Here is a 13,581-nt window from a genome sequence, read left to right on the forward strand (position 1 = left end):
CCCCAGACAGGACGCCAGTCCATCACAGGGCAGCATTTAATTTACAAAGAGAAGAAAGAGTTTATTAATTACTGTCTAATTCATAATAATAATAATAATAATAATAATAATAATAATAATTGCTTACACTTATATAGCGCTTTTCTGGACACTCCACTCAAAGTGCTTTACAGGTAATGGGGACTCCCCTCCATCACCACCAATGTGCAGCATCAACCTTCACAAAGGTGCAGAAGAAATTTGAATATAACATTCTTCTTTAATTTCAATTTCTTTGTAAGCCAAACTACAGTAACAGCCAATATGATCACAGATATCATGAGCTACCACAACCAAACCAAGTGTCTCTGACGGAAATGGGGGGGGGGGGGGGGGGGATTTTTAAGGTTTTCTATACTAGAAATGTACAAAATAGAGTTTCTGTACAGCATTTTTGACTGTTATGAAGAGTAGTCTAAAACACAATTCAGAATGTAAATGTATATGTTCATTCTTCTAAGGGACATTCATCTATTGAGAATTGTTCAAGTACTAGGTTTATTCCATGCTGAAAAAAAGAAGAAAGAGTACACAACGTTTCAGCCGTGGAGCCTTCTTCAGGTGTGAGAGAACTTAACTTAATTATTAATTATTAATTAACTTAACTCCCTTAACGACAGACTACTGTTCTTTTAAATTTTCTCCATTCATTGGAAGTTTCATTTCACACCTCTCTGCACCCATTCTGACTTCACACCTCTTGATTGGCCTCTCTTTCTGTCCCCTGCTCCCGCCTCTCACTCCTCCTCCCTCCCAACCTTTGTTCTCCCGCTACTTTACCTTTGCCTACTGCCCTGTCTCTCTCACACCTGAAGAAGGCTCCATGGCCGAAACGTTGTGTTCTCTTTCTTCTTTTTTCCAGCATGGAATAAACCTATTACTTGTTCCTTTGCAGCCTACGCATGCTGACGCAGCTACCCACCTGAACTATTGAGAATGGTTGCCAACTTTCTTATACTGTATCTGAGTGACCACAGGGCCATTTTCATAGCCTACTGAACGTTCAAATCCATATTCAACATTCATTTTGAACAATCTTTTATCTGAAAATCTGAACAATGTTTTATCTTGTACACTCCTTGTCATTCATATTGCACTGAAGCTGAGCAATACTTGTACTTTTTTACTGTATAGAAACTGAACAGATCCATGTGGTTTCATCAGACGTCTAATAGAATAAACAAGCAACGTTCAAATGTAGGACTTTTACAGTTGACGAGGCTGTTTTCAGTACTTTTAATTGCCACATTTTTTCACAAAAAAGGATTTAATATATAGGTGCTCCCTCATTTCCCCAGTTTAAAAAAGATCTTATACATATTTTAATATCTATATATCTTATATCTAAATTGGGAGAAGCTGTTTTAACATTTAATCCTAAATTCTGCACTGATATTGTTACGTCACTGACTGTGACCACTAAATGCAGGAACTACTTTGCTTTGCAGCCCACTTTGCCGAGTAGCAATTATAAGGGTGCCCTTTATACCCTGCAACAGGTTCATTTTATCTTCCAGAACCACCAGTGCACCCACAGACCACACGAGACAGTATTGCTAAAGTGCCATTTTTATTCTCTAGTAATTACAACATTTAATACTGTTGACTCAACACCCAGAGACCAAGACACAAAACCTGTCTCCAAGGCACACATTCCAAACCAGCACAAATAATCCATGGCCTGCAATTACCAAACCCGGGGTTCCAGGGGAAAAGTCTAGCAGCATTCTACAATGTGTTTTTCCTGTGGTGGTTTTTAGGCACCTTCTCTGATCCTGGCTGTCCTGAACAATGTGGTCCCTCATGCCCTCCCCTCCACCTACTTTGATTTCTCCGAGTCCAAGGTCAGGTACGGGGATGATGGTGGAAGATGATGCCAGAACCTTCCTCAGCTGCTCTCTGTAGAGTCCCTGGTGTCTGAGTCCTCTCCTGGGACCAACGCTATAATCTGTCTTACAATCCTTCCTTCTCCAAAATTCCCCTAGTCCTTTTGACAGGGGTTCATGACTCAATCTCAGGGGATTGAAAGTGTCCCTTTGATGTTTTGGGTGTGGGCAGAGGCAGCTGCTCAGTGCTTGTTGAGGAACTGGTTGTATACAGATGGCCAGGTGTACTGTATCAATACATTGTGTATTCACACCCTGTTCTAGAGACCCACTTCCTGGTTACAGGCACATTTAAATTTGTAAAGCGACCCCTTGTCACCTTGGATCTGTGTGGTAATTGCCCGGCATCTGTGCTAAGAGGTCTTTTGATCAGTGGAAGGAAAGCTCAGAGAGCAAGGAGCAAACCACATCAACATTTAGGGTGACACTGCCCATTCAATGCAACATAAGATCATTATAGTCCCAGACACCTTTCGTCTCATGCTCATTTCACTCTGTGACAATATTCACCTATTTGCTATGTAAAACTTACACATCACTTCTGCAACAGTACAGCGTTACTGTGCAAGAAATCCTTGCATTTCTTGTTAGAATTAGGAGATCCCAAGGTAAATGCACAATACATCATTCTCAAAACAGTAAACATGCGCCTATTTGACGAAAGAGTACAAAAATAATAATAACTTATGCTTTGAAGAGACTTCGGACCTAGGAACCTCATGCACAGTTCAATAGACAAGTTCCTTCTCAATTAAAATCCCTGGGTAAATTGTTTCTTTCTTTTTCTTTAACATTCCTTTCTAGGCTGTATAACTTAATTCTTTTCACACAGAGCATTGATGACATTCCAATTCAGCTATGGTTTTGTAATGGTTTAATTATTTGGCTCATTTTAAAGCTGCAGCTTCTGTCAAACCATGCTTAACTTTATAGTACTGTAATAATGTCTACCCAGAACATCTCTCTCTGCGAACTTTAATGAAAGGTTAATCTGCTTGACAAAGGTCCGCTGTTTCTTCTTTCACTGTTTGTCTCCATTTTCTAGCTGTTTCATCCAATTCAGGCTCACGGAGGAACCAGAGCCTATCGGAGATAGCAAAGGGCACAAGGTGGGATACATCCAGACGGCCTGCCAGTCCATCACTGGGTAGACACAGACAAAAACACACACTCACAATCACACTCACACCAGGGACAGTTATCCCAGAAGCCAGTTTACATACCAGTATGCCTTTGGACTGTGGGATGAACCCAGAGTACTCAGGTGAAACCCATGAGACCATACAAACTCACCACAGGTCTGGAATTGAACTCAGAGATCCAGTAATGCAAACCATAGCCATAGGTCACCATAGTGGCCTCACCAGAAACCTCCAACCCAAATTACTCATAAATCGAGCAGAGAAGAACAGATCTACAACTGCTATTCAAAAGGCACAGGAACGTCTGGTGTCATATTTCACTGCTAATGAGAACAATATCTACAGTTATTGTTTTTAACAGCACTACATTGTCTTTTTAAGAGGTCCTTATATTTTATCGAAGAGTTACCGAATTCCACCCAAACATTTTTATGCACTGCATTCTGTTTACAACTGTACAAATGAAATGGACTTCCCCATCAAAATCAAGGTTAAATTTATTAAAGCTACATCCTTCTGAAAGGGATATCATACATAATTTAACAGTAATTGCGATTCATGGCATGCTGTGGTACACTCTTCGCAATTCTATTATAAAACATTATGTAATTTTACAAGGTAAAATGTAGAGGTGTAAATGCACCAAGTTGAATCCCCCAAAGATGGTCAAGAGAACGCAGTGGATTAAGTTTTGCCGACAGATTTTTTCCGGCCCTCCCCTTTAAGGACCTTGTTGCGCTGTGCCGTGACGGGCTGTAGGGCGAGCACTGTGCGCAGGCGTCCTTCTGCCATTTTTCCTCCATCTCCCGGTTGCTTCTGTTACTGACCTCCTCCCGGTTTTCAGCAGCGTTAAACCAGCAAGGTCTGTTTCAAATAAAAACAGTGCATTAACACCGCATTTAATATCCTTCACCCATGAAGCATGGCGGCTAATTTCGGCAAGATCGTCATCGGCATTTACGTGGAGATAAAACGAAGCGATGGTAAGTGGTCTGTGATGATCGGTCATGTCAGGTTTTTTGGATTGATTTTTCATTGGGAGTTGTTGGAGTATCTTTGTGTTGCTGGTAGTGAACAGCAACCGTTGACGCTGGCAGACACGGCTGCAGTGGCCTTGGGCGGGGGATGCAGTATTCTTCAGGATTTCTCCTTTGCTCCCCTGTTTGTAAAATCCGCATTTTACACATTTTATATTCAAGAAATTCAACCAGGTTAGTTCGGCCGGAGCCGATGTGGGGTTTTTGTCATATAAACGCCCTGATCTCGCATGAACCTGACGTCACTTGATTGGGAACCGCAGTTTTGACATTTGACTTGTTACAAAAGTATTTAAAATATCAACGCAAAAGCAACACATTTATTTTGCTCTAGACCAGAAAGGTTGCAATTTTACCGTTTCGGATTGATGTGAAGAAATCTACTAAGGATAGATAAAATCAAATCCCGTATTTCATGCTGTATATCTCTGGAATAAGAAAAAAAACGCAGGTCACAAAAATGAAGTCGGGCAAGATGTTAGCATGTTAGTGGATATTTGCCGACAGTTTCAGATTGTCTTCAGACAGGAACTCGCAGGCAGAAACTCATAACTATGCAATGAAACAGTACTAAGCCAAACTGTAGGTTCGGTCAGTGTTCCACTCATTTGTTTTTCTCTCACAATTGATTTCAGTTTTGTACGGGTGCTCATGTTTTGTTCATCTTGTCCCCAGATATTGCAGAAATGCTTGTTAACGCTGGACAGTTTTAGGCAAGTGGCTCGGAGGAGCGAGTGCGCATGTGCCGGCTGGTTTGCCGGGCGTGATTAGAAAAGGTTCAGTATTCGGCAGCTCAGTGCTGCAAAAGCATGGTTTGTGTGCTGGGCGTGAAACACGGCGGTGTATTTCTTCAAAAATAAAAAGATGACGGAATTATAACCCGTTTAAGATTTCATTTTTGTAAGTTTCGTGTTCTTAATTAAACACAATAAACTACACACAGACACCACCTTGACTCTGATGCGCTTTGTTTAATTTTTTAATATTATTAGATACGTTATTTCATTCTTATTTTAAATGTAGGAATTGCAGAAATCCAGCCGATGTCTGTATTGTGGGGGTTTGGTGAAAAGTTTACGTACTTATTTTAGGACTGTTGTTTTCCTGCTCATTACCATCCCAATTATATATTTGACGGAGCGAATTGTGTATATTGAAAGGAAAGACACCTTGTATGTTGCTTGTTCAAGAAACATTTAACAGGGAGCAATAGATTTGTGTCATAACGGATTGAATTGGTAGTTGTATAATATCTAAACATATTCAGATTTGAGCAGTGAATAAGGAAACAACCTCACAAGAGCTGATTTTCATCACAGTTCTTTGTGATCATGGGATTATATAGGCCTAAATGGATGTCACTGGATCAGCTGAAATAGTGGAGTAAGAATGAATACGAATGATTAACAAACCTTTAAGTACTCCAAACAATTGACTTTACACAAATAATAAACCATATCTAAATAAAGATGCCTTATCACTATCCATGTTGAAGCAGTTGTTTAAGATGCCCTTTAGAGAAGTTCAGCTAAACTCAATGCATTCAGATCTTGTCCCTCATTTGCCATATTGCACGAGAAGCTCTTGTGTAATTGGAGTTAACTGTATAAATCGGGGATGCAAGGTCTTAGATTACAAACATCCATCTGGAGATGTCACAGCACCAAAACACAATACAGACATTCCAGACCTTGCATATCAGGTAAAGAAGAAAGCATGTCAATAAGTCAGGTGCTTCTGTTTCTGTGGCTTAACAGAAAATTTGCCCTGTTGTTTGCAAATACAGAGAACGGTTTATCTGATATTTTAGAGCAATATAAAGTCAACCTAAACAACCTAAAACCACATGAAAAGGCCATAAGAATTGGCGGAGGCCATCTGGACTATCTAGGCTTATTATGCTAGTCAATTGTATTAGCTCTCAGGAGAGTATATCTCATGCTAAAGCCTAAAAGAAGAAGAGGTGTAGTATCTGATTTCTTCTAAACCAATCTGAGAGTTTTTACTACCAGCACTCCAGAAAGTTTCTTTGCATTTCAATTGTGAGCTTTCCTCATTCTTCCCTTCGGATTCTGGGACAGAGTCCTTGTTAATGTCAGGGCATTCTGAAACACCTTTCTTTACGAGGCGTCCCTGAGCTTGCCTTCTTTCAAAGTGGTGTAAGTTAAAACATTTCAGCAGGGGTTGTGCTGACCCATTCCTGAATGAGTTTTGTGTCTTCAAAGTAAGTGTAAAGTAACAGCACCTCAACAGCTGGGACAAATTGTTAAATCGGTCCACTTAAGCTAATAATGAGCTGATTTAGGTTGTATGTATGAGCTAAGCTGGGTTGAGAGCCTGCTGACACACGAGCCTCGCAGGTCCTGTTTTTAGGCTGTCATATGTTATGTCTGTTAACAGTGGATTTGCATTGCTTTCCTGTTCACAGTCTCCAAGGCTCGTGCATCCAAATGGGCAGGGGAGTAGAGTATTATTAGTGTAATGACACGACTGTGTTGCTTTTAATAAAACTTAATTTGATTTGGTCTATTATCAATGCAGGAAAGTTTTCCATTTTCATATCATCTCCATATTGTAAAGCAGATGACAGTATTGTTTTACTTTTTTATGCTCTGTTGATATTAGAAGTGTTTGCATTCGGCGCTTTGCATTGAATGTAATTTAACATAAACAGACTTTATTAAAGACACTCTCAGGCTTTTTTTTTCCCGCATTACTTAGAACAGGCGTTGTGAAATATTTTAATCCTTGCACTGTAGCAGTGGAATCAGCTGGGTAGGAGAGGAAAAAAATTCTGAACACAAATCGACACCACTGTTATGACCTTAATAATTGCCGGTCATTTTCAAATGCAAACATACTAAATTCCTTAAGGAATAGTAATATCTGTTGTACAGCTAGTCAGTTTTTGATAACTTTAAGTTATCTTAAAGTTGGACATTTAACTTTAAGTTATCAAATGTGTCAGTAGCCACAGCTTAAGAGACCAAATACATCTGTTCAAAAATAGCTTTGCCTGTTGACCACCTATCTCTTTTTTTTGTGTCATTTTTGTAGCAGCTTTGTTTTTGCTGGTCCTCTTAACTGAAGCAGTCATGTTAATTCTAACAGTGTCGCTAGGCCTTTACATCGGTTATTTCTTTGTTCATTCTGCTCATGTTGTTTATTAACTTAGTAGGCCTTGACTATTGCATGCATTAAAGAAGTATGCATTCTTCTGCCAGAGATACTAACTTTGAAGTACTGTAATTTTGTTGTGTGGTTATCATCTGTATGATGAAGTAATGATTTCTCTCTTGCCTGTTATCAATTTAATCCTGTTTTAGAGGAGATCATGTCTGTTAAGTTCATAAGAAGGGTTACACATGAGAGCAGGACCTTATATTTCTCCATCTAGCCCATTTGTTTGCTAATTTAATTGAAATTGGGCCACTCCTGTCTTCAACAGTTTCAGGCTCACTCTTTTTTTTTATTTCCACTGCTGATCTGAATCACGTTATTGAACTCATTATTTGTATAATAAAACAGGTCCCCTATTTCTTTGTCTTTGATCTGTTGCCGTTTGGAAAACATCTGTGGAACTTGCAGGATCCGGACCTGGAGTTGTCCGTGCCTGCTCTAGCTGTTTCTTAAAAGAGGTCAGGATGTCACTTCAATAGCATGGCATGTTTCAGAGGCCCGCACAAACCCTTTGAGACCCAGAGGTACTTCTTTGTCATTTTAAACACACTTCCCTGTAGTTTACACTTTGTGTCTCACTGCTGATTCAAAAGGAGCTCACTGGCTTGGTTTTGTCAGTGCAAAACCAAGGCGTTTCAGGATTTTGAACTCTTGAATCAGGTCCTCCTGAGCTCGTGTTGTAGTCATCCAGGCTGGAGAAGGTTTGAAAACAGTATGCAGATTTCTGGCCGATATCATATCCTAAAAAAAAGTAACCTATCTTATGAGCCTTGACTGTGTTTTTACTAGTACACTAGACAGAGGGTTAATTGAGCCCTGACTGCACTCTGCCTTGTTGGATAACCCGCCCTGTTTTTAATAAAGCACGGCACACCCATGAATATTTGTTAGATACAGCTGTTGTTATAAATGGAATACAGAATTACAACATTACTTAGACATATAAGTTCTCCTGCGTTCCATGCCTCCATCCAGTCAGCATTACATCTGAATTCCCTGTTTGTCAGTCTGACCCAGGGGTCTCAGACTGTTCCTAGAGGGCTCCAGTCCAGTGTGTTTCATAGGTCACCCTAACTCCGCTGTTTCTGAAGACTGGGAACACTTGTAAGTTATTAATCAGTTAAGCAATTCCTTCAGTTAAGGGGTGCTGTAGTCCAAAGAATGTTGAGATTTTTGTTCCAGATCTGTACATTACATCATTTAACAACAATCAGCTGCTTAACTGATCACTGTTGTTCCAAGTCTTTTAAATTTAAAGATTTAATTCATACACACCTGCTGGATCCAAGTCCAGGGTTGGTGACTCCTGTTCTGCAAGACGACTAGTTTAAATTAAACACGCTCAAGTACTAAATGAGAATCTTTTAAACAAATGCTTGTACTGACCTGAAGTTTAGACTCCTGTTTTTTACTGGATTACTGATGTAGTTTTCCTTTGAGGTCCAGATATGTCATATGGTTATCATAGAGCATTATCCTGATTTACACATTGATCGTATAAATGTAAGAAAACAAAATGTAATGACATAAAGTGGGAGAAAGCCGTTAAAATGTTTCTTTGAATATGTTTTGATCCTACACTCGTGTGGGCTTATGTTAAAAATTGTTACTAACCAAATTAATGAAACCCCATGGGTTTTAGGCTGTTTATTCTTAACATTATTTAGAATGTGTTGCAGGAGAAATGGGTCACTGTCACACTTCTTCAAACCTTGTCTGGAAGAGGATTTTCTGGCTTTTGATTCGCTGAATAACAGACACTGCCAGACTGTGTTTGAACTGTGCGAAGGGTAGCATCTTTAATTTTAAGCACTTACTATTTTTAAGAACCTAATCTCTAATTAATGTAACACACACTGTTTTTTAAATGAAACCACAGAACCTGCAGAGACCTTTATAAATAATCAACTGCAGTTTAAGGAGGCCTAAAAGTACTATTAATTTTAATTTTCTTTTGCCTTGATAATCAATTACAAATAACTGATTTTTCTCTTGGAGTTTCTGGTAAATTGTTATAATTTAGGATCTGTAGCCAGTTATGGTAGTGGAGAGATGCAACATTTAAGGTTTTATAGCTCTCTTTAAATTAGTCGTGTTAGAGAGGAAACAAATATGAATTTTGACTACTGGAACAAACAAAAAGTTCAGAGACAGTTCAGCTGGAATGAAAATCAGAAAGGTTTTTTATTTTTTTTTTCTGGACTGGAGTTGCCTTTCTGTTATAAAATAGTAGGGGTGACTAGTAACCGGTAAAACGAATAAGTGACACCAATTCTACACTGAACATGTTTAGGTCTCTTGTGTGGAAGCTGTTTAATGGGACGGTCGTGCCATCTTGAATCTGAAAATACTAGAGGTGTGCCAAGCCAATGTTCAAATCAAAGCAAAGTTTTCGTCTTGATGCAGTGAGTGGTCCGTGCATTATGATGAACAAAATGAACAGTCCATTCATTTTGATTGGCTTTTTCATGGATTCATGAACATTGTTTTATGTAAAAGGTTTTACATAAAGGAGGGGACCCACTTCATCCACTACTGAAGTGGAGCCACTCCTGGGTGCCGCACAGCAATCATTATGTTCTCACAGCCCCCCTACACTGTAGGTCAGGCACTAGTGAGAAAAGGCTTCACCAATTGAGTGGTTAGCTTTGTTTACTGTAGAAATCACAGTTTGCTTAACATAGACGATATTATACAAATATACTTAAGTAAGGTAGTGGTCTGGTAAAATGTGATGTGTTTGTGAGCACTGTTTTCCCAATGTGGAACCAATGCATTTTAAAAACAAAGCATCAAAATCCTTGGATGCCGACTGCCTGATAAGACTTTAGACAGCCTAGTAACAATGGACTCAAGCCCACTAAGTCCATTATTTCGGCCTATTGTGCGGATGTCATCCAGATGCATCTTGATTTGTTTTCCATGCAGGTATGAGAGGAGTATATATCCACGATGGCTTCCAAGGGAGAGTGGTGATAAAGTGTTCATCTGAGCACAAATTAGGAACTAGAAGCTTGTTTTTCTGTGCTGTTTGCTTTTACATTTTTGTTGTTTTCATTCAAAATCTTTCAAAAAATGAGTGTTGACAAGCGTCTGCTGCATCACACCTTTAGATAATGTTAAAAATTAAACTTAGTTTACTGAAAAAAGTTTTTTCCGATAATTCACTAAAATCAGTTTTAACATTAGAATGTGACAGCAGTACCGCTTATAGCGCACAAATTTGAAGACAAAGCTAGTCTGATTTTTGCAGTTTTACACTAGTGGTAAAAAATAAACTTGTGCCCTAGTGTTAATTTAGAAATAGCATTTGCCTGGCTGATGTTGGTGGACTCTTTTTAATGAAAGTTATATAGTATAATGCTGAATAATAAAAGAAAAATGGTAATGTTTAAAATTTGAGAGTATAGCCAGGATGCCTTGCTTATTTGAAGGGTTTAATATTTGTAGGATGGGGGAGATTGAAATAGCTGGCATATGCCCAAGACTGTCATCATGAAACCCTTAAGAGAGACAATGCAATCTATGAATGGGTGTATTAATGTGAATACTTGAATGCCCAAAAGGTTCATCTTTTATTGAAAGAATCGGGACAATTCATGCATCCTGATTATCCCTTGAAATTATCTATTTTTTACAGCTGTTCAGTTCCTGACATTTCCCCAGGTAGTTCATTGTGTCATTTGTTGCCGTGTAGCTCATTTACAACATCCAATTTGAAGCAAGATGCAGGGAAAGTATTGGGTTACTGATGGATACATACTTCTGACATTTGTTCTAGAAAGTTATTAGACGTCAAGCAGCAATATGGCTGACAAGTTAATTTTACTATTCTTAGATTCTTGCTAGTGCATCATCTATATACGAGCAGTGATTTTGAATAGGACAGTATTTTGTTAAGAACATGCCCCAGAAGATTTTGCTGGAATAAATACTACCATTTATGAGAATTTGATATTCTCGTATGCTCTTTAAATTTAGGATCTAAATTGCCACAGCTGAAAAATCTGTGGGTATAAAACGCTGTACATAAATATAAAATACTTTATATAGGGTCCCAAATGTAAAATATCACCTCTAAACATAGAGAACATAACTGGTTAATAATTGTTGTTTCTGGGGGGAGTTACACAAAGCTCCCATTTCCATAGGGTGGGACGCAGTTTGGGAAGCACTGCTGTCAGGTGTGTGGAGAAGGGTTTGGTTTGTTTTCCAACTAGGAATCAACAGTTGGTTTTTTTCCTGGTATGCCTCCAGTTTGGTACCTCAATTGTTGATTATTTCTGCATGCTGCTTCAAACCCATATGCTGGCACAGCTGAAGGATACTGAGAGGTCCACAGTGTCATGGAGATCAGCGCAGTGGTGCGTCCCTCTCTGATGACACTACAAGTGTCTGGTACGTCTCAAATGCAGGCAGTCCAGGCTGCTCTCCAGTTGTCCACAGCTGTTTTGGGAATCCTGGATACAGTCACCTGAAGACTTAGCCCAGGTTTGGAAAGGCAACACCTGAGAGCATAGCCTGCACAGTATAACCTTTGCTCTGAGCAAGTGTCTCTACTTGTTGAACTAATCAGTAATTTGGGGGTTCTGGTGCAACTCCTTTATAGTAGTAAGAGAGCATCAGAGACGGCACACTAGCCTGCTTCTTCAGATGCAAAATATCCCTTTTGCATACTTCAGTGTTTTGTAAATTAGTAGCCAAATCATCTCGCAACCCCGGCTGAGGGCTGCTGTTGGGAAGCGGTATGAATCCTTGGAGATTTGGCGTTAATGCTGGTTCATGTGCAGTCTAATGCCATTTGCCAACTGGGGTCCACCAGTTGTTGTGGATTAATTAGGTACTGCTAGACTTGAGCAGTTTGGAAGGGAGTTTGCTGGAGAAAGCTAGGATTTCAAAATCTTTACTGTCTCGGGGGCAAACACTCCTTCCATGTGGGGGAACTGTATATGTTTGATATCTATGTTTGTATGCAAGAGAAACAATAGAGATCTAGGTCTATACCTTACTAATATGCAGTAAATGTGTGAACAGCATAAGGGTGCAGTGTAGATGGTTAGGGCATTAGGCTGGCACCTATATGAAGAAAAACGATTGCGTGTTATATTGTGCTTTTGTCACCCTCAATATTGAGATGCATAAACTGTGAGTACTTGCTGATCAGCATGTGATCAGCATCTGCAATGGATGTCTCAAAATGGGAGTGTGGTTTGGAATTCTTTTAAAGTGTCTGAAACAGTAGGACAGCTGATTGCTCACAATGTGCTGCACGAATGTTGCGTGGAGGCAATATTTCAATGCCACAGATTTTATCTGCCATCTCAAGGTATGAGTTTAACCTGGATTTTTAAAGGTGGATAAATTAAAGAGATGCAGGACTTGTTACTTTGAGCGCTTAAACATCCAAAGAACTGAAATTGTGAGTATTTGAGGTCAAATAAACATTCCAACTATTCAGCCATCTCGTTTTAGATGCCACCAAGCAGCAGGTATGTATCTGGACCTCCACTTCTAGAGCTGCACAGTGCCTTTCAAAGATGCATGCGTGCAGATGCTGCTTGAAGATGGTCATTTATCTCCCCGGTGTCTTAACACTGATATGTGGACGTCTGGTGTGTCACTCGTGTTATCAAGAAGCTTACAGTAGCTGCACAGTGGACAGACGTGAATTACAACGTTCAGAAGGCAGGACTTCAAGCTTATGAGTTGTTGTATACATCCATCCATTTTCACTCCTCTTCTCCTGGTGAGGGTCGCTCTTGAGTTGTTACATAAAAAATTAAAACAATAATACTTCCAGCATGGTACGAGTTCACTCGTTTTGTAGCTTAGCTTTGATGCTGATGCTTTTTAAGAAAACCCCAAATATAGCAAGGCTTATGAAAACTGTTAACGGTGCATTTACCATTAAATTTTTAAAAGAATGAAATGATTAGTGAAGTATATTTATGAGATACCAATTTTATTTTGTGTTAAGAAGTACTGGTGTTGTTTTGATAAACTTCATAACGTCTCTTAGGTTTCTGTAGGTAAATTGTTGGTTAGAGCATTTTGTTAACCGTATAGTAGAGTGTGTGACTTTACAGAGTCTGTAGCTTTGGTAAGGTTTGGAATTGTTTTGTAGAAGTAAATGAAACAATTTCAGATTCCAAGAATGCTGAGATAAATGTTTTTTATGCCTACAGTTTTTCTGTTGACAGTCATTTCTCATGAAGTACAATTGTGGATTTCGATGTGGCAGTAGCTGACAAGAGATAAGAGTAAGAGAACTCCGATGCAGTCATAAGTAAGACCTTT

The 13,581-nt window shown here is 39.3% G+C and overlaps 1 protein-coding gene across 6 annotated transcripts in view; it reads left to right on the forward strand.

Annotated features, from left to right (window-relative positions):
* The first annotated feature begins 3,842 nt into the window (after positions 1 to 3,842).
* Positions 3,843 to 13,581, forward strand: part of LOC148673365 (kinesin-like protein KIF2A) — a 31,836-nt gene continuing 22,097 nt past the window's right edge. For 3 of the 6 annotated variants that reach the window (XM_088629758.1, XM_088629759.1, XM_088629760.1), the window contains exon 1: positions 3,843 to 4,050. In XM_088629758.1, the coding sequence (XP_088485884.1) occupies positions 3,990 to 4,050 (61 nt within the window). In that variant the 5' untranslated portion in view covers positions 3,843 to 3,989. The other 3 variants (XM_088629755.1, XM_088629756.1, XM_088629754.1) reach the window with 2 other exon arrangements.

Source organism: Lepisosteus platostomus, chromosome 4 (assembly GCF_059453375.1).
Source record: "Lepisosteus platostomus isolate fLepPlt1 chromosome 4, fLepPlt1.hap1, whole genome shotgun sequence".
Lineage (NCBI taxonomy): Eukaryota > Metazoa > Chordata > Actinopteri > Semionotiformes > Lepisosteidae > Lepisosteus > Lepisosteus platostomus.